Raw genomic sequence first — 21,183 nt, forward strand, 5'->3', positions numbered from 1 at the left:
CTCAGTGCACGCATGTGTATCTCCTCCTGGCATGTTGTATCTCAGTGCACACATGTGTATCTCCTCCTGGCATAATGTATCTCAGTGCACACATGTGTATCTCCTCCTGGCGTGTTATATCTCAGTGCACACATGTGTATCTCCTCCTGGCGTGTTATATCTCAGTGCACACATGTGTATCTCCTCCTTGCGTGTTGTATCTCAGTGCACACATGTGTATCTCCTCCTGACGTGTTGTATCTCAGTGCACACATGTGTATCTCCTCCTGGCGTGTGGTATCTCAGTGCACACATGTGTATCTCCTCCTGGTGTGTTGTATCTCAGTGCACACATGTGTATCTCCTCCTGACGTGTTGTATCTCAGTGCACACATGTGTATCTCCTCCTGACGTGTTGTATCTCAGTGCACACATGTGTATCTCCTCCTTGCGTGTTGTATCTCAGTGCACACATGTGTATCTCCTCCTGACGTGTTGTATCTCAGTGCACACATATGTATCTCCTCCTCACGTGTTGTATCTCAGTGCACACATGTGTATCTCCTCCTGGCATGTTGTATCTCAGTGCACACATGTATATCTCCTCCTGGCGTGTTGTATCTCAGTGCACACATGTGTATCTCCTCCTGGTGTGTTATATCTCAGTGCACACATGTGTATCTCCTCCTGGTGTATTATATCTCAGTGCACACGTGTGTATCTCCTTTTGGCATGTTATATCTCAGTGCACACATGTGTATCTCCTCCTGGCGTGTTGTATCTCAGTGCACACATGTGTATCTCCTCCTGGCGTGTTGTATCTAAGTGCACACATGTGTATCTCCTCCTGGCGTGTTGTATCTAAGTACACACATGTGTATCTCCTCCTGGCGTGTTGTATCTCAGTGCACACATGTGTATCTCCTCCTGGTGTGTTATATCTCAGTGCACACATGTGTATCTCCTCCTGGCATGTTGTATCTCAGTGCACACATGTGTATCTCCTCCTGGCGTGTTGTATCTCAGTGCACACATGTGTATCTCCTTCTGGCGTGTTGTATCTCAGTGCACACATGTGTATCTCCTCCTGGCGTGTTGTATCTCAGTGCACACATGTGTATTTCCTCCTGGCGTGTTGTATCTCAGTGCACACATGTGTATCTCCTCCTGGCCTGTTGTATCTCAGTGCACACATGTATATCTCCTCCTGGTGTGTTGTATCTCAGTGCACACATGTACAGGTGGTCCCCTACTTAAGGACACCCGACTTACAGACAACCCATAGTTACCGACGGACCCCTCTGCCCCCTGTGACCTCTGGTGACCTCTCTGGATGTTACTATGGTCCCCGGCTGCAATGATCAGCTGTAAGATGTCTGTAATGAAGATTTATTGATAATTCTTGGTCCAATTACACCAAAAATTTTGAAACTCCAATTGTCACTGGGGCAAAAGAAAAAAAATTGTCTAGAACTTCCATTATAAAATATACAGTTTCGACTTACATACAAATTCAACTTAAGAACAAACCTCCAGACCCTATCTTGTATGTAACCCGGGGACTGCCTGTATATCTCCTCCTGGTGTGTTGTATCTCAGTGCACACATGTGTATCTCCTCCTGGCGTGTTGTATCTCGGTGCACACATGTGTATCTCCTCCTGGGGTGTTGTATCTCAGTGCACACATGTATATCTCCTCCTGGTGTGTTGTATCTCAGTGCACACATGTGTATCTCCTCCTGGCATAATGTATCTCAGTGCACACATGTGTATCTCTTCCTGGTGTGTTATATCTCAGTGCACACATGTGTATCTCCTCCTGGGGTGTTGTATCTCAGTGCACACATGTGTATCTCCTCCTGGTATGTTGTATCTCAGTGCACACATGTGTATCTCCTCCTGGGGTGTTGTATCTCAGTGCACACATGTGTATCTCCTCCTGGCGTGTTGTATCTCAGTGCACACATGTATATCTCCTCCTGGGGTGTTGTATCTCAGTGCACACATGTGTATCTCCTCCTGACGTGTTGTATCTCAGTGCACACATGTGTATCTCCTCCTGGTGTGTTATATCTCAGTGCACACATGTGTATCTCCTCCTGGCGTGTTGTATCTCAGTGCACACATGTATATCTCCTCCTGACGTGTTGTATCTCAGTGCACACATGTATATCTCCTCCTGGGGTGTTGTATCTCAGTGCACACATGTGTATCTCCTCCTGGCTTGTTATATCTCAGTGCACACATGTATATCTCCTCCTGGCGTGTTGTATCTCAGTGCACACATGTATATCTCCTCCTGGTGTGTTGTATCTCAGTGCACACATGGATATCTCCTCCTGGCGTGTTGTATCTCAGTGCACACATGTGTATCTCCTCCTGGTGTGTTATATCTCAGTGCACACATGTATATCTCCTCCTGGTGTGTTGTATCTCAGTGCACACATGTGTTTCTCCTCCTGGTGTGTTGTATCTCAGTGCACACATGTGTATCTCCTCCTGGTGTGCTGTATCTCAGTGCACACATGTATATCTCCTCCTGGTGTGTTATATCTCCGTGCACACATGTGTATCTCCTCCTGGCGTGTGGTATCTCAGTGCACACATGTGTATCTCCTCCTGGCGTGTTGTATCTCAGTGCACACATGTGTATCTCCTCCTGGTGTGTTGTATCTCAGTGCACACATGTGTATCTCCTCCTGGCGTGTGGTATCTCAGTGCACACATGTGTATCTCCTCCTGGCGTGTTATATCTCAGTGCACACATGTGTATCTCCACCTGGTGTGTTGTATCTCAGTGCACACATGTGTATCTCCTCCTGGGGTGTTGTATCTCAGTGCACACATGTGTATCTCCTCCTGGTATGTTATATCTCAGTGCACACATGTGTATCTCCTCCTGGTGTGTTGTATCTCAGTGCACACATGTGTATCGCCTCCTGGCGTGTTGTATCTCAGTGCACACATGTGTATCTCCTCCTGGTGTGTTGTATCTCAGTGCACACATGTGTATCTCCTCCTGGGGTGTTGTATCTCAGTGCACACATGTTTATCTCCTCCTGGCGTGTTTTATCTCAGTGCACACATGTGTTTCTCCTCCTGGGGTGTTATATCTCAGTGCACACATGTGTATCTCCTCCTGGGGTGTTATATCTCAGTGCACACATGTGTATCTCCTCCTGGGGTGTTATATCTCAGTGCACACATGTGTATCTCCTCCTGGCGTGTTGTATCTCAGTGCACACATTTGTATCTCCTCCTGACGTGTTGTATCTCAGTGCACACATGTGTATCTCCTCCTGGCATGTTGTATTTCAGTGCACACATGTGTATCTCCTCCTGGTGTGCTGTATCTCAGTGCACACATGTATATCTCCTCCTGGCGTGTTATATCTCAGTGCAGACATGTGTATCTCCTCCTGGCGTGTTATATCTCAGTGCACACATGTGTATCTCCTCCTGGTATGTTGTATCTCAGTGCACACATGTGTATCTCCTCCTGGCGTGTTGTATCTCCGTGCACACATGTGTATCTCCTCCTGGCGTGCTGTATCTCAGTGCACACATGTGTATCTCCTCCTGGTGTGTTGTATCTCAGTGCACACATGTGTATCTCCTCCTGGCGTGTTATATCTCAGTGCACACATGTGTATCTCCTCCTTGTGTGTTATATCTCAGTGCACACATGTGTATCTCCTCCTTGTGTGTTATATCTCAGTGCACACATGTGTATCTCCTCCTGGTATGTTATATCTCAGTGCACACATGTGTATCTCCTCCTGGTATGTTATATCTCAGTGCACACATGTGTATCTCCTCCTGGTATGTTATATCTCAGTGCACACATGTGTATCTCCTCCTGGCGTGTTATATCTCAGTGCACACATGTGTATCTCCTCCTTGTGTGTTATATCTCAGTGCACACATGTGTATCTCCTCCTTGTGTGTTATATCTCAGTGCACACATGTGTATCTCCTCCTGGTATGTTATATCTCAGTGCACACATGTGTATCTCCTCCTGGTATGTTATATCTCAGTGCACACATGTGTATCTCCTCCTGGCGTGTTATATGTGAGTGCACACATGTGTATCTCCACCTGGCATGTTGTATCTTAGTGCACACATGTGTATCTCCTCCTGGTATGTTGTATCTCAGTGCACACATGTGTATCTCCTCCTGGAGTGTTGTATCTCAGTGCACACATGTGTATCTCCTCCTGGGGTGTTGTATCTCAGTGCACACATGTGTATCTCCTCCTGGCGTGTTATATCTCAGTGCACACATGTGTATCTTCTCCTGGTGTGTTGTATCTCAGTGCACACATGTGTATCTCCTCCTGACGTGTTGTATCTCAGTGCACACATGTGTATCTCCTCCTGGCATGTTGTATCTCAGTGCACACATGTGTATCTTCTCCTGGCATGTTGTATCTCAGTGCACACATGTGTATCTCTTCCTGGCATGTTGTATCTCAGTGCACACATGTGTATCTCTTCCTGGCATGTTGTATCTCAGTGCACACATGTGTATCTCCTTTTGGCGTGTTGTATCTCAGTGCACACATGTGTATCTCCTCCTGGTGTGTTGTATCTCAGTGCACACATGTGTATCTCCTCCTGGCGTGTGGTATCTCAGTGCACACATGTGTATCTCCTCCTGGCGTGTTATATCTCAGTGCACACATGTGTATCTCCACCTGGTGTGTTGTATCTCAGTGCACACATGTGTATCTCCTCCTGGGGTGTTGTATCTCAGTGCACACATGTGTATCTCCTCCTGGTATGTTATATCTCAGTGCACACATGTGTATCTCCTCCTGGTGTGTTGTATCTCAGTGCACACATGTGTATCGCCTCCTGGCGTGTTGTATCTCAGTGCACACATGTGTATCTCCTCCTGGTGTGTTGTATCTCAGTGCACACATGTGTATCTCCTCCTGGGGTGTTGTATCTCAGTGCACACATGTTTATCTCCTCCTGGCGTGTTTTATCTCAGTGCACACATGTGTTTCTCCTCCTGGGGTGTTATATCTCAGTGCACACATGTGTATCTCCTCCTGGGGTGTTATATCTCAGTGCACACATGTGTATCTCCTCCTGGGGTGTTATATCTCAGTGCACACATGTGTATCTCCTCCTGGCGTGTTGTATCTCAGTGCACACATTTGTATCTCCTCCTGACGTGTTGTATCTCAGTGCACACATGTGTATCTCCTCCTGGCATGTTGTATTTCAGTGCACACATGTGTATCTCCTCCTGGTGTGCTGTATCTCAGTGCACACATGTATATCTCCTCCTGGCGTGTTATATCTCAGTGCAGACATGTGTATCTCCTCCTGGCGTGTTATATCTCAGTGCACACATGTGTATCTCCTCCTGGTATGTTGTATCTCAGTGCACACATGTGTATCTCCTCCTGGCGTGTTGTATCTCCGTGCACACATGTGTATCTCCTCCTGGCGTGCTGTATCTCAGTGCACACATGTGTATCTCCTCCTGGTGTGTTGTATCTCAGTGCACACATGTGTATCTCCTCCTGGCGTGTTATATCTCAGTGCACACATGTGTATCTCCTCCTTGTGTGTTATATCTCAGTGCACACATGTGTATCTCCTCCTTGTGTGTTATATCTCAGTGCACACATGTGTATCTCCTCCTGGTATGTTATATCTCAGTGCACACATGTGTATCTCCTCCTGGTATGTTATATCTCAGTGCACACATGTGTATCTCCTCCTGGTATGTTATATCTCAGTGCACACATGTGTATCTCCTCCTGGCGTGTTATATCTCAGTGCACACATGTGTATCTCCTCCTTGTGTGTTATATCTCAGTGCACACATGTGTATCTCCTCCTTGTGTGTTATATCTCAGTGCACACATGTGTATCTCCTCCTGGTATGTTATATCTCAGTGCACACATGTGTATCTCCTCCTGGTATGTTATATCTCAGTGCACACATGTGTATCTCCTCCTGGCGTGTTATATGTGAGTGCACACATGTGTATCTCCACCTGGCATGTTGTATCTTAGTGCACACATGTGTATCTCCTCCTGGTATGTTGTATCTCAGTGCACACATGTGTATCTCCTCCTGGAGTGTTGTATCTCAGTGCACACATGTGTATCTCCTCCTGGGGTGTTGTATCTCAGTGCACACATGTGTATCTCCTCCTGGCGTGTTATATCTCAGTGCACACATGTGTATCTTCTCCTGGTGTGTTGTATCTCAGTGCACACATGTGTATCTCCTCCTGACGTGTTGTATCTCAGTGCACACATGTGTATCTCCTCCTGGCATGTTGTATCTCAGTGCACACATGTGTATCTTCTCCTGGCATGTTGTATCTCAGTGCACACATGTGTATCTCTTCCTGGCATGTTGTATCTCAGTGCACACATGTGTATCTCTTCCTGGCATGTTGTATCTCAGTGCACACATGTGTATCTCCTTTTGGCGTGTTGTATCTCAGTGCACACATGTGTATCTCCTCCTGGCATGTTGTATCTCAGTGCACACATGTATATCTCCTCCTGGTGTGTTGTATCTCAGTGCACACATGTGTATCTCCTCGTGGCATGTTGTATCTCAGTGCACACATGTGTATCTCCTCCTGGCGTGTTGTATCTCCGTGCACACATGTATATCTCCTCCTGGCGTGTTGTATCTCAGTGCACACATGTGTATCTCCTCGTGGCATGTTGTATCTCAGTGCACACATGTGTATCTCCTCCTGGCGTGTTGTATCTCCGTGCACACATGTGTATCTCCTCCTGGCATGTTGTATCTCAGTGCACACATGTGTATCTCCTCCTGGGGTGTTGTATCTCAGTGCACACATGTGTATCTCCTCCTGGCGTGCTGTATCTCAGTGCACACATGTGTATCTCCTCCTGGCATGTTGTATCTCAGTGCACACATGTGTATCTCCTCCTGGTGTGTTGTATCTCCGTGCACACATGTGTATCTCCTCCTGGCGTGTTGTATCTCAGTGCACACATGTGTATCTCCTCCTGGTGTGTTGTATCTCAGTGCACACATGTGTATCTCCTCCTGGTGTGTTATATCTCAGTGCACACATGTGTATATCCTCCTGGTGTGTTGTATCTAAGTGCACACATGTGTATCTCCTCCTGGCGTGTTGTATCTCAGTGCACACATGTGTATCTCCTCCTGGTGTGTTGTATCTCAGTGCACACATGTGTATCTCCTCCTAACATTTTGTATCTAAGTACACACATGTGTATCTCCTCCTGGCCTGTTGTATCTCAGTGCACACATGTGTATCTCCTCCTAACATTTTGTATCTAAGTACACACATGTGTATCTCCTCCTGGCCTGTTGTATCTCAGTGCACACATGTGTATCTCCTCCTGGCGTGTTATATTTCAGTGCACACATGTGTATCTCCTCCTGGTGTGTTGTATCTCAGTGCACACATGTGTATCTCCTCCTGGCGTGTTGTATCTCAGTGCACACATGTGTATCTCCTCCTGGTGTGTTATATCTCAGTGCACACATGTGTATCTCCTCCTGGCATGTTGTATCTCAGTGCACACATGTGTATCTCCTCCTGGCGTGTTGTATCTCAGTGCACACATGTGTATCTCCTTCTGGCGTGTTGTATCTCAGTGCACACATGTGTATCTCCTCCTGGCGTGTTGTATCTCAGTGCACACATGTGTATTTCCTCCTGGCGTGTTGTATCTCAGTGCACACATGTGTATCTCCTCCTGGCCTGTTGTATCTCAGTGCACACATGTATATCTCCTCCTGGTGTGTTGTATCTCAGTGCACACATGTACAGGTGGTCCCCTACTTAAGGACACCCGACTTACAGACAACCCATAGTTACCGACGGACCCCTCTGCCCCCTGTGACCTCTGGTGACCTCTCTGGATGTTACTATGGTCCCCGGCTGCAATGATCAGCTGTAAGATGTCTGTAATGAAGATTTATTGATAATTCTTGGTCCAATTACACCAAAAATTTTGAAACTCCAATTGTCACTGGGGCAAAAGAAAAAAAATTGTCTAGAACTTCCATTATAAAATATACAGTTTCGACTTACATACAAATTCAACTTAAGAACAAACCTCCAGACCCTATCTTGTATGTAACCCGGGGACTGCCTGTATATCTCCTCCTGGTGTGTTGTATCTCAGTGCACACATGTGTATCTCCTCCTGGCGTGTTGTATCTCGGTGCACACATGTGTATCTCCTCCTGGGGTGTTGTATCTCAGTGCACACATGTATATCTCCTCCTGGTGTGTTGTATCTCAGTGCACACATGTGTATCTCCTCCTGGCATAATGTATCTCAGTGCACACATGTGTATCTCTTCCTGGTGTGTTATATCTCAGTGCACACATGTGTATCTCCTCCTGGGGTGTTGTATCTCAGTGCACACATGTGTATCTCCTCCTGGTATGTTGTATCTCAGTGCACACATGTGTATCTCCTCCTGGGGTGTTGTATCTCAGTGCACACATGTGTATCTCCTCCTGGCGTGTTGTATCTCAGTGCACACATGTATATCTCCTCCTGGGGTGTTGTATCTCAGTGCACACATGTGTATCTCCTCCTGACGTGTTGTATCTCAGTGCACAGATGTGTATCTCCTCCTGGTGTGTTATATCTCAGTGCACACATGTGTATCTCCTCCTGGCGTGTTGTATCTCAGTGCACACATGTATATCTCCTCCTGACGTGTTGTATCTCAGTGCACACATGTGTATCTCCTCCTGGTGTGTTATATCTCAGTGCACACATGTGTATCTCCTCCTGGCGTGTTGTATCTCAGTGCACACATGTATATCTCCTCCTGGGGTGTTGTATCTCAGTGCACACATGTGTATCTCCTCCTGGCTTGTTATATCTCAGTGCACACATGTATATCTCCTCCTGGCGTGTTGTATCTCAGTGCACACATGTATATCTCCTCCTGGTGTGTTGTATCTCAGTGCACACATGGATATCTCCTCCTGGCGTGTTGTATCTCAGTGCACACATGTGTATCTCCTCCTGGTGTGTTATATCTCAGTGCACACATGTATATCTCCTCCTGGTGTGTTGTATCTCAGTGCACACATGTGTTTCTCCTCCTGGTGTGTTGTATCTCAGTGCACACATGTGTATCTCCTCCTGGTGTGCTGTATCTCAGTGCACACATGTATATCTCCTCCTGGTGTGTTATATCTCCGTGCACACATGTGTATCTCCTCCTGGCGTGTGGTATCTCAGTGCACACATGTGTATCTCCTCCTGGCGTGTTGTATCTCAGTGCACACATGTGTATCTCCTCCTGGTGTGTTGTATCTCAGTGCACACATGTGTATCTCCTCCTGGCGTGTGGTATCTCAGTGCACACATGTGTATCTCCTCCTGGCGTGTTATATCTCAGTGCACACATGTGTATCTCCACCTGGTGTGTTGTATCTCAGTGCACACATGTGTATCTCCTCCTGGGGTGTTGTATCTCAGTGCACACATGTGTATCTCCTCCTGGTATGTTATATCTCAGTGCACACATGTGTATCTCCTCCTGGTGTGTTGTATCTCAGTGCACACATGTGTATCGCCTCCTGGCGTGTTGTATCTCAGTGCACACATGTGTATCTCCTCCTGGTGTGTTGTATCTCAGTGCACACATGTGTATCTCCTCCTGGGGTGTTGTATCTCAGTGCACACATGTTTATCTCCTCCTGGCGTGTTTTATCTCAGTGCACACATGTGTTTCTCCTCCTGGGGTGTTATATCTCAGTGCACACATGTGTATCTCCTCCTGGGGTGTTATATCTCAGTGCACACATGTGTATCTCCTCCTGGGGTGTTATATCTCAGTGCACACATGTGTATCTCCTCCTGGCGTGTTGTATCTCAGTGCACACATTTGTATCTCCTCCTGACGTGTTGTATCTCAGTGCACACATGTGTATCTCCTCCTGGCATGTTGTATTTCAGTGCACACATGTGTATCTCCTCCTGGTGTGCTGTATCTCAGTGCACACATGTATATCTCCTCCTGGCGTGTTATATCTCAGTGCAGACATGTGTATCTCCTCCTGGCGTGTTATATCTCAGTGCACACATGTGTATCTCCTCCTGGTATGTTGTATCTCAGTGCACACATGTGTATCTCCTCCTGGCGTGTTGTATCTCCGTGCACACATGTGTATCTCCTCCTGGCGTGCTGTATCTCAGTGCACACATGTGTATCTCCTCCTGGTGTGTTGTATCTCAGTGCACACATGTGTATCTCCTCCTGGCGTGTTATATCTCAGTGCACACATGTGTATCTCCTCCTTGTGTGTTATATCTCAGTGCACACATGTGTATCTCCTCCTTGTGTGTTATATCTCAGTGCACACATGTGTATCTCCTCCTGGTATGTTATATCTCAGTGCACACATGTGTATCTCCTCCTGGTATGTTATATCTCAGTGCACACATGTGTATCTCCTCCTGGTATGTTATATCTCAGTGCACACATGTGTATCTCCTCCTGGCGTGTTATATCTCAGTGCACACATGTGTATCTCCTCCTTGTGTGTTATATCTCAGTGCACACATGTGTATCTCCTCCTTGTGTGTTATATCTCAGTGCACACATGTGTATCTCCTCCTGGTATGTTATATCTCAGTGCACACATGTGTATCTCCTCCTGGTATGTTATATCTCAGTGCACACATGTGTATCTCCTCCTGGCGTGTTATATGTGAGTGCACACATGTGTATCTCCACCTGGCATGTTGTATCTTAGTGCACACATGTGTATCTCCTCCTGGTATGTTGTATCTCAGTGCACACATGTGTATCTCCTCCTGGAGTGTTGTATCTCAGTGCACACATGTGTATCTCCTCCTGGGGTGTTGTATCTCAGTGCACACATGTGTATCTCCTCCTGGCGTGTTATATCTCAGTGCACACATGTGTATCTTCTCCTGGTGTGTTGTATCTCAGTGCACACATGTGTATCTCCTCCTGACGTGTTGTATCTCAGTGCACACATGTGTATCTCCTCCTGGCATGTTGTATCTCAGTGCACACATGTGTATCTTCTCCTGGCATGTTGTATCTCAGTGCACACATGTGTATCTCTTCCTGGCATGTTGTATCTCAGTGCACACATGTGTATCTCCTCCTGGCATGTTGTATCTCAGTGCACACATGTGTATCTCCTTTTGGCGTGTTGTATCTCAGTGCACACATGTGTATCTCCTCCTGGCATGTTGTATCTCAGTGCACACATGTATATCTCCTCCTGGTGTGTTGTATCTCAGTGCACACATGTGTATCTCCTCGTGGCATGTTGTATCTCAGTGCACACATGTGTATCTCCTCCTGGCGTGTTGTATCTCCGTGCACACATGTATATCTCCTCCTGGCGTGTTGTATCTCAGTGCACACATGTGTATCTCCTCGTGGCATGTTGTATCTCAGTGCACACATGTGTATCTCCTCCTGGCGTGTTGTATCTCCGTGCACACATGTGTATCTCCTCCTGGCATGTTGTATCTCAGTGCACACATGTGTATCTCCTCCTGGGGTGTTGTATCTCAGTGCACACATGTGTATCTCCTCCTGGCGTGCTGTATCTCAGTGCACACATGTGTATCTCCTCCTGGCATGTTGTATCTCAGTGCACACATGTGTATCTCCTCCTGGTGTGTTGTATCTCCGTGCACACATGTGTATCTCCTCCTGGCGTGTTGTATCTCAGTGCACACATGTGTATCTCCTCCTGGTGTGTTGTATCTCAGTGCACACATGTGTATCTCCTCCTGGTGTGTTATATCTCAGTGCACACATGTGTATATCCTCCTGGTGTGTTGTATCTAAGTGCACACATGTGTATCTCCTCCTGGCGTGTTGTATCTCAGTGCACACATGTGTATCTCCTCCTGGTGTGTTGTATCTCAGTGCACACATGTGTATCTCCTCCTAACATTTTGTATCTAAGTACACACATGTGTATCTCCTCCTGGCCTGTTGTATCTCAGTGCACACATGTGTATCTCCTCCTGGCGTGTTATATTTCAGTGCACACATGTGTATCTCCTCCTGGTGTGTTGTATCTCAGTGCACACATGTGTATCTCCTCCTGGCGTGTTGTATCTCAGTGCACACATGTGTATCTCCTCCTGGCATGTTGTATCTCAGTGCACACATGTGTATCTCCTCCTGGGGTGTTATATCTCAGTGCACACATGTGTATCTCCTCCTGGCGTGTTATATCTCAGTGCACACATGTGTATCTCCTCCTGGTGTGTTGTATCTCAGTGCACACATATGTATCTCCTCCTGGCGTGTTATATCTAAGTACACACATGTGTATCTCCTCCTGGCATGTTGTATCTCAGTGCACACATGTGTATCTCCTCCTGGTGTGTTATATCTCAGTGCACACGTGTATCTCCTCCTGGCGTGTTATATCTCAGTGCACACATGTGTATCTCCTCCTGGCGTGTTATATCTCAGTGCACACATGTGTATCTCCTCCTGGCCTGTTGTATCTCAGTGCACACATGTGTATCTCCTCCTGGGGTGTTGTATCTCAGTGCACACATGTGTATCTCCTCCTGGCGTGTTATATCTAAGTACACACATGTGTATCTCCTCCTGGCATGTTGTATCTCAGTGCACACATGTGTATCTCCTCCTGGTGTGTTATATCTCAGTGCACACATGTGTATCTCCTCGTGGCATGTTGTATCTCAGTGCACACATGTGTATCTCCTCCTGGCGTGTTGTATGTCAGTGCACACATGTGTATCTCCTCCTGGTGTGTTGTATCTCAGTGCACACATGTGTATCTCCTCCTGGCTTGTTGTATCTCAGTGCACACATGTGTATCTCCTCCTGGTGTGTTGTATCTCAGTGCACACATGTGTATCTCCTCCTGGTGTGTTATATCTCAGTGCACACATGTGTATCTCCTCCTGGCGTGTTATATCTCAGTGCACACATGTGTATCTCCTCCTGGTGTGTTGTATCTCCGTGCACACACGTGTATCTCCTCCTGGCGTGTTGTATCTCCGTGCACACACGTGTATCTCCCCTGGTATGTTAGATCTCAGTGCACACATGTGTATCTCCTCCTGGTGTGTTGTATCTCAGTGCACACATGTGTATCTCCTCCTGGTGTGTTATATCTCAGTGCACACATGTGTATCTCCTCCTGGCGTGTTGTATCTCAGTGCACACATGTGTATCTCCTCCTGGTGTGTTGTATCTCAGTGCACACATGTGTATCTCCTCCTGGTGTGTTATATCTCAGTGCACACATGTGTATCTCCTCCTGGCGTGTTGTATCTCAGTGCACACATGTGTATCTCCTCCTGGTGTGTTGTATCTCAGTGCACACATGTGTATCTCCTCCTGGTGTGTTGTTTCTCAGTGCACACATGTATATCTCCTCCTGATGGCTTGTATCTCAGTGCACACATGTGTATCTCCTCCTGGCGTGTTATATCTCAGTGCACACATGTGTATCTCCTCCTGATGGCTTGTATCTCAGTGCACACATGTGTATCTCCTCCTGGTGTGTTGTATCTCAGTGCACACATGTGTATCTCCTCCTGGTGTGTTGTATCTCAGTGCACACATGTGTATCTCCTCCTGGCGTGTTGTATCTCAGTGCACACATGTGTATCTCCTCCTGGCGTGCTGTATCTCAGTGCACACATGTGTATCTCCTCCTGGTGTGTTGTATCTCAGTGCACACATGTGTATCTCCTCCTGGCGTGTTGTATCTCCGTGCACACACGTGTATCTCCCCTGGTATGTTAGATCTCAGTGCACACATGTGTATCTCCTCCTGGCGTGTGGTATCTGAGTGCACACATGTATATCTCCTCCTGGCATGTTGTATCTTAGTGCACACATGTGTATCTCCTCCTGGTGTGTTGTATCTCAGTGCACACATGTGTATCTCCTCCTGCCGTGTTATATCTCAGTGCACACATGTGTATCTACTCCTGCCGTGTTATATCTCAGTGCACACATGTGTATCTCCTCCTGGCGTGTTATATCTCGGTGCACACATGTGTATCTCCTCCTGGTGTGTTATATCTCAGTGCACACATGTGTATCTCCTCCTGGCGTGTTATATCTCGGTGCACACATGTGTATCTCCTCCTGGTGTGTTGTATCTCAGTGCACACATGTGTATCTCCTCCTGATGGCTTGTATCTCAGTGCACACATGTGTATCTCCTCCTGGTGTGTTGTATCTCAGTGCACACATGTGTTTCTCCTCCTGGCATGTTATATCTCAGTGCACACATGTGTATCTCCTCCTGATGGCTTGTATCTCAGTGCACACATGTGTATCTCCTCCTGGCGTGTTGTATCTCAGTGCACACATGTGTATCTTCTCCTGGTGTGTTGTATCTCAGTGCACACATGTGTATCTCCTCCTGGCGTGTTGTATCTCAGTGCACACATGTGTATCTCCTCCTGGCGTGTTATATCTCAGTGCACACATGTGTATCTCCTCCTGATGGCTTGTATCTCAGTGCACACATGTGTATCTCCTCCTGGCATGTTGTATCTCAGTGCACACATGTGTATCTTCTCCTGGCATGTTGTATCTGAGTGCACACATGTGTATCTCCTCCTGGTGTGTTGTATCTCAGTGCACACATGTGTATCTCCTCCTGGCGTGCTGTATCTCAGTGCACACATGTGTATCTCCTCCTGGCGTGTTATATCTCAGTGCACACATGTGTATCTCCTCCTGGCGTGTTGTATCTCAGTGCACACATGTGTATCTCCTCCTGGCGTGCTGTATCTCAGTCCCCAGCCTGCCGTGTTGTATCTGAGTGGTCACACAAGCATGTTCCCGCCTGGTGTGTGGTCCTTAGTGTGCACACACGTGTATTCCCTGTAGCAGAAGAAGTGACATCTTGCAGGGGGGTCGGGGAACTTGTGCCAGGACTGTGCCCGTGTTGCTGGCAGTGCTGGGCACCTGTGCACATGTATTGATGGGCATATGGTAATGAGTACCTGTGTGTATACATGCAGTGCCCCCGGCCGGGGCTCTATACACTGCACTGGCTGTATGTTCTGCAGGCTGCATGACTGTGTGTGGGTGGATTATATACTTGTATAGAATGATTTCACTGCTGTGAGCCGGCGCATTTCAATGTGTCTGTGTGGGCGTCTGCACAGAGCTCCGTGTGTGTTATATACAGCTTTGTGTGTGTTACTGTGTGCATTCTGCTGGGAATCTGTGCCATTTCGTGCTGAGCTTTCCGCACATGGGTGTGCATGTGTGTCCGCGTCCCCCCGAATACTGACAAGACGGGATGTGCATCTTATTTGTTTCGCCAGGCACTTTTTTTCGTTCCTGTTTTTTCTCCTCCCTCCTCTCCTGTGAATCAGTATGCACCAAGGCTGGGAACGTACAGGCGGCTGATTGTCGGAACGCAGCCACGGTTAACAAGGCGGCATAGGAAATTACTTGGGGAAGAGACATGTTCAGCAATCTCTAACCTTCGTTATAATGTAACTCCATGCGTGCGCCATGAAGAACTATCAGAGGGAACTTCTGCAGCCCCATTGTCATTATCGCAATGGGTCCTTCCACTGCTCTAGACCCTTTCCATGCCGGTGCTCTGCTGCCCCTCCGCCATCGTGTTCCTGACTTTCCTTTCACATTGATGGTTTAGGTGAATTTTGAGTAGATGTTTGATCTCTTCCATTTCCCCTACGGTCCTAGTGATGGAGTCTCGGTCATCCAGAAACTTCTTGTGGTTAGTTGTCAGTGATTGTCGAGGTTGAGGTTGTTAGGATCTTGTGGATCTGGAACATCCTTAGTCATATTTTAGAGTTGCTTGTGGCTTCCTTGGAGAGTTCTTCCTGGTGCTGATCTTCTACCTTAGGATCTTTGATAAGTACAACCTTGAGGAGTGACTCCAGAGATGGTGGTTTGTTATAAATTGGCTTCCAGTCTACCACTTCGGAGTCTCTTGCCGATCTCTCTACTTGCTGGTCACTTACCCAATGATTGGCCCTAGAGGTAGATAGATAGGTAGATAGATTGATGATAGAGGTAACCTACCGTAACCAGAGATTGGCTGACCAGGAAGGAAAGACGATGGGGGACAAGGCCGACATCAGAATGGGGCTGGTGGGAGGTTGGTTTCTATATTTCACCCATTTCAGTTCATCCAAAATGTTCAGGGCCGTCTGATCCTTAATGTTTCTGAGCTACGAGCCTCGAGATGTTGGACCCAGGAGAGGAAGTTCATCATTAGTGCTCGAAGGTTCTGGAGATATAAATGGTCCATACGATGGAGGAGAAGATGCCATAACCTCTCCTGGTGGAGCCTCGGAGGACTTGTGCCGGTATCTGACCTTCTGATGTTCTGTTTCCTCTATAGATTATCACATTGCCCGTTCCCGGAGGAAAAGCGTCCCAGGCGGGAAACAGCACAGCATGGACGCCCCTCCCACCGCCCCCTTCCGACCGTCGGTAAGTGACACCTGCAGGCATAGATGGGGGTGATGGAGGCAATGGGCAGGGGCTGGGTTATTGTGTGGACCTAGTCCTCTTTGTTAGCTGTTGGAGCCCCGTATTTTGGATGCTACTTATGGTCAGTTTGCTTCTCTGGGTACAGGAACATCTAGGGATATAATAATCACATATACGACAAGATGGAGTCAGTGACCATGTGAACAGAGGCCTAGAAGCTGATTCACATCCTCACAAGCCTCACACAACCTTGTGGCCGGTGACAACCAATTGGAGCTCAGCTTTCATTTCCTACAGAGCTCTGGAAAGATGAAAGATGAACTCTGATTGGCTCCCAGGGCCGGCAAAGACTTCCATACTGTAATATGGATAGGATAGTGGTGTGTGGTCAGACACGTGGCTCAGTTTATGTGTCGTACATGGGCGACTTCACCGATTCACCCCGTTACTATAATTAGGGATCCTACAATTACACGCTTCCATCTGGTCCCACAGGCCGCCATTGTCTCCACATGAAGTAGATGGATGGGATCTGCTTATCGCACACACCGGGGGCTCCCCAAGGCTGGGGATATTCTGGGGACCCTCGCGTGGCCCTATAGACTTGTAAGGGGACAGTAGTGATGATCTGGTTGTGACGTCTCCTCTGTCTCATCTCTACACAGCAGGGATTCCTGAGCCGTCGCCTCAAGAGCTCCATAAAGAGGGCAAAGAGTCAGCCCAAACTGGACCGGACCAGCAGCTTCCGGCAGATCCTTCCACGGTTCCGGAGTGCGGACCATGACAGGTAACGCATCACCGTATCTAACATTCATATGTAAGCGATGACTCCACACATGTGCGACCATCACTGGTTCCTCATCATCCACCTGATGGGCAGGAGGACACTGCATAGGATGAATGTATATAGCAATGGAGGACACTGCATAGGATGAATGTATATAGCAATGGTGGACACTGCATAGGATGAATGTATATAGCAATGGTGGACACTGCATAGGATGAATGTATATAGTAATGGCGGACACTGCATAGGATGAATGTATATAGCAATGGCGGACACTGCATAGGATGAATGTATATAGCAATGGTGGACACTGCATAGGATGAATGTATATAGCAATGGCGGACACTGCATAGGATGAATGTATATAGCAATGGTGGACACTGCATAGGATGAATGTATATAGCAATGGTGGACACTGCATAGGATGAATGTATATAGCAATGATGGACACTGCATAGGGTGAATGTATAAAGCAATGGTGGACACTGCATAGGATGAATGTATATAGCAATGGTGGACACTGCATAGGATGAATGTATATAGCAATGGTGGACACTGCATAGGATGAATGTATATAGCAATGATGGACACTGCATAGGATGAATGTATATAGCAATAGTGGACACTGCATAGGATGAATGTATATAGCAATAGCGGACACTGCATAGGATGAATGTATATAGCAATGGTGGACACTGCATAGGATGAATGTATATAGCAATGGCGGACACTGCATAGGATGAATGTATATAGCAATGGTGGACACTGCATAGGATGAATGTATATAGCAATGGAGGACACTGCATAGGATGAATGTATATAGCAATGGCGGACACTGCATAGGATGAATGTATATAGCAATAGCGGACACTGCATAGGATGAATGTATATAGCAATGGTGGACACTGCATAGGATGAATGTATATAGCAATGGTGGACACTGCATAGGATGAATGTATATAGCAATGGCGGACACTGCATAGGATGAATGTATATAGCAATGGTGGACACTGCATAGGATGAATGTATATAGCAATGGTGGACACTGCATAGGATGAATGTATATAGCAATGGAGGACACTGCATAGGATGAATGTATATAGCAATGGAGGACACTGCATAGGATGAATGTATATAGCAATGGAGGACACTGCATAGGATGAATGTATATAGCAATGGAGGACACTGCATAGGATGAATGTATATAGCAATGGCGGACACTGCATAGGATGAATGTATATAGCAATGGAGGACACTGCATAGGATGAATGTATATAGCAATGGTGGACAGTGCATAGGATGAATGTATATAGCAATGGTGGACACTGCATAGGATGAATGTATATAGCAATGGAGGACACTGCATAGGATGAATGTATATAGCAATGGAGGACACTGCATAGGATGAATGTATATAGCAATGGTGGACACTGCATAGGATGAATGTATATAGCAATGGTGGACACTGCATAGGATGAATGTATATAGCAATGGCAGACACTGCATAGGATGAATGTATATAGCAATGGCGGACACTGCATAGGATGAATGTATATAGCAATGGTGGACACTGCATAGGATGAATGTATATAGCAATGGCGGACACTGCATAGGATGAATGTATATAGCAATGGAGGACACTGCATAGGATGAATGTATATAGCAATGGCGGACACTGCATAGGATGAATGTATATAGCAATGGCGGACACTGCATAGGATGAATGTATATAGCAATGGCGGACACTGCATAGGATGAATGTATATAGCAATGGCGGACACTGCATAGGATGAATGTATATAGCAATGGCGGACACTGCATAGGATGAATGTATATAGCAATGGAGGACACTGCATAGGATGAATGTATATAGCAATGGCGGACACTGCATAGGATGAATGTATATAGCAATGGAGGACACTGCATAGGATGAATGTATATAGCAATGGCAGACACTGAATAGGATGAATGTATATAGCAATGGTGGACACTGCATAGGATGAATGTATATAGCAATGGCGGACACTGCATAGGATGAATGTATATAGCAATGGAGGACACTGCATAGGATGAATGTATATAGCAATGGAGGACACTGCATAGGATGAATGTATATAGCAATGGAAGACACTGAATAGGATGAATGTATATAGCAATGGTGGACACTGCATAGGATGAATGTATATAGCAATGGAGGACACTGCATAGGATGAATGTATATAGCAATGGAGGACACTGCATAGGATGAATGTATATAGCAATGGAGGACACTGCATAGGATGAATGTATATAGCAATGGAGAACACTGCATAGGATGAATGTATATAGCAATGGTGGACAGTGCATAGGATGAATGTATATAGCAATGGTGGACACTGCATAGGATGAATGTATATAGCAATGGAGGACACTGCATAGGATGAATGTATATAGCAATGGAGGACACTGCATAGGATGAATGTATATAGCAATGGTGGACACTGCATAGGATGAATGTATATAGCAATGGAGGACACTGCATAGGATGAATGTATATAGCAATGGCGGACACTGCATAGGATGAATGTATATAGCAATGGCAGACACTGAATAGGATGAATGTATATAGCAATGGAGGACACTGCATAGGATGAATGTATATAGCAATGGCGGACACTGCATAGGATGAATGTATATAGCAATGGAGGACACTGCATAGGATGAATGTATATAGCAATGGCGGACACTGCATAGGATGAATGTATATAGCAATGGAGGACACTGCATAGGATGAATGTATATAGCAATGGAGGACACTGCATAGGATGAATGTATATAGCAATGGCAGACACTGAATAGGATGAATGTATATAGCAATGGTGGACACTGCATAGGATGAATGTATATAGCAATGGTGGACACTGCATAGGATGAATGTATATAGCAATGGTGGACAGTGCATAGGATGAATGTATATAGCAATGGCAGACACTGAATAGGATGAATGTATATAGCAATGGAGGACACTGCATAGGATGAATGTATATAGCAATGGAGGACACTGCATAGGATGAATGTATATAGCAATGGCGGACACTGAATAGGATGAATGTATATAGCAATGGTGGACACTGCATAGGATGAATGTATATAGCAATGGTGGACACTGCATAGGATGAATGTATATAGCAATGGCGGACACTGCATAGGATGAATGTATATAGCAATGGAGGACACTGCATAGGATGAATGTATATAGCAATGGAGGACACTGCATAGGATGAATGTATATAGCAATGGAGGACACTGCATAGGTTGAATGTATATAGCAATGGCGGACACTGCATAGGATGAATGTATATAGCAATGGAGGACACTGAATAGGATGAATGTATATAGCAATGGTGGACACTGCATAGGATGAATGTATATTGCAATGGTGGACACTGCATAGGATGAATGTATATAGCAATGGCAGACACTGCATAGGATGAATGTATATAGCAATGGAGGACACTGCATAGGATGAATGTATATAGCAATGGAGGACACTGCATAGGATGAATGTATATAGCAATGGAGGACACTGCATAGGTTGAATGTATATAGCAATGGCGGACACTGCATAGGATGAATGTATATAGCAATGGAGGACACTGAATAGGATGAATGTATATAGCAATGGCAGACACTGCATAGGATGAATGTATATAGCAATGTAGGACACTGCATAGGATGAATGTATATAGCAATGGAGGACACTGCATAGGATGAATGTATATAGCAATGGAGGACACTGCATAGGATGAATGTATATAGCAATGGCAGACACTGCATAGGATGAATGTATATAGCAATGTAGGACACTGCATAGGATGAATGTATATAGCAATGGAGGACACTGCATAGGATGAATGTATATAGCAATGGCGGACACTGCATAGGATGA

At 46.2% G+C, this 21,183-nt stretch overlaps 1 protein-coding gene across 19 annotated transcripts in view; it reads left to right on the top strand.

Moving 5' to 3' along the window:
• Positions 1 to 21,183, top strand: part of SYNGAP1 (synaptic Ras GTPase activating protein 1) — a 188,454-nt gene that overhangs the window by 111,752 nt on the left and 55,519 nt on the right. For 18 of the 19 annotated variants that reach the window (XR_011849867.1, XM_072125692.1, XM_072125702.1 and 15 more), the window contains 2 exons: positions 16,377 to 16,468; positions 17,134 to 17,255. Coding sequence is in view for 18 of the 19 variants with exons in the window: in XM_072125692.1 (XP_071981793.1) it covers positions 16,377 to 16,468; positions 17,134 to 17,255 (214 nt within the window). In the remaining variant the exon portion in view is untranslated. Of the gene's footprint in view, positions 1 to 15,177; positions 15,663 to 16,376; positions 16,469 to 17,133; positions 17,256 to 21,183 lie in introns of those variants that run through there. The other variant, XM_072125708.1, reaches the window with a different exon arrangement.

The sequence above is a fragment of the Engystomops pustulosus genome, chromosome 9 (assembly GCF_040894005.1).
Source record: "Engystomops pustulosus chromosome 9, aEngPut4.maternal, whole genome shotgun sequence".
In the NCBI taxonomy this organism is placed as follows: Eukaryota; Metazoa; Chordata; class Amphibia; order Anura; family Leptodactylidae; genus Engystomops; species Engystomops pustulosus.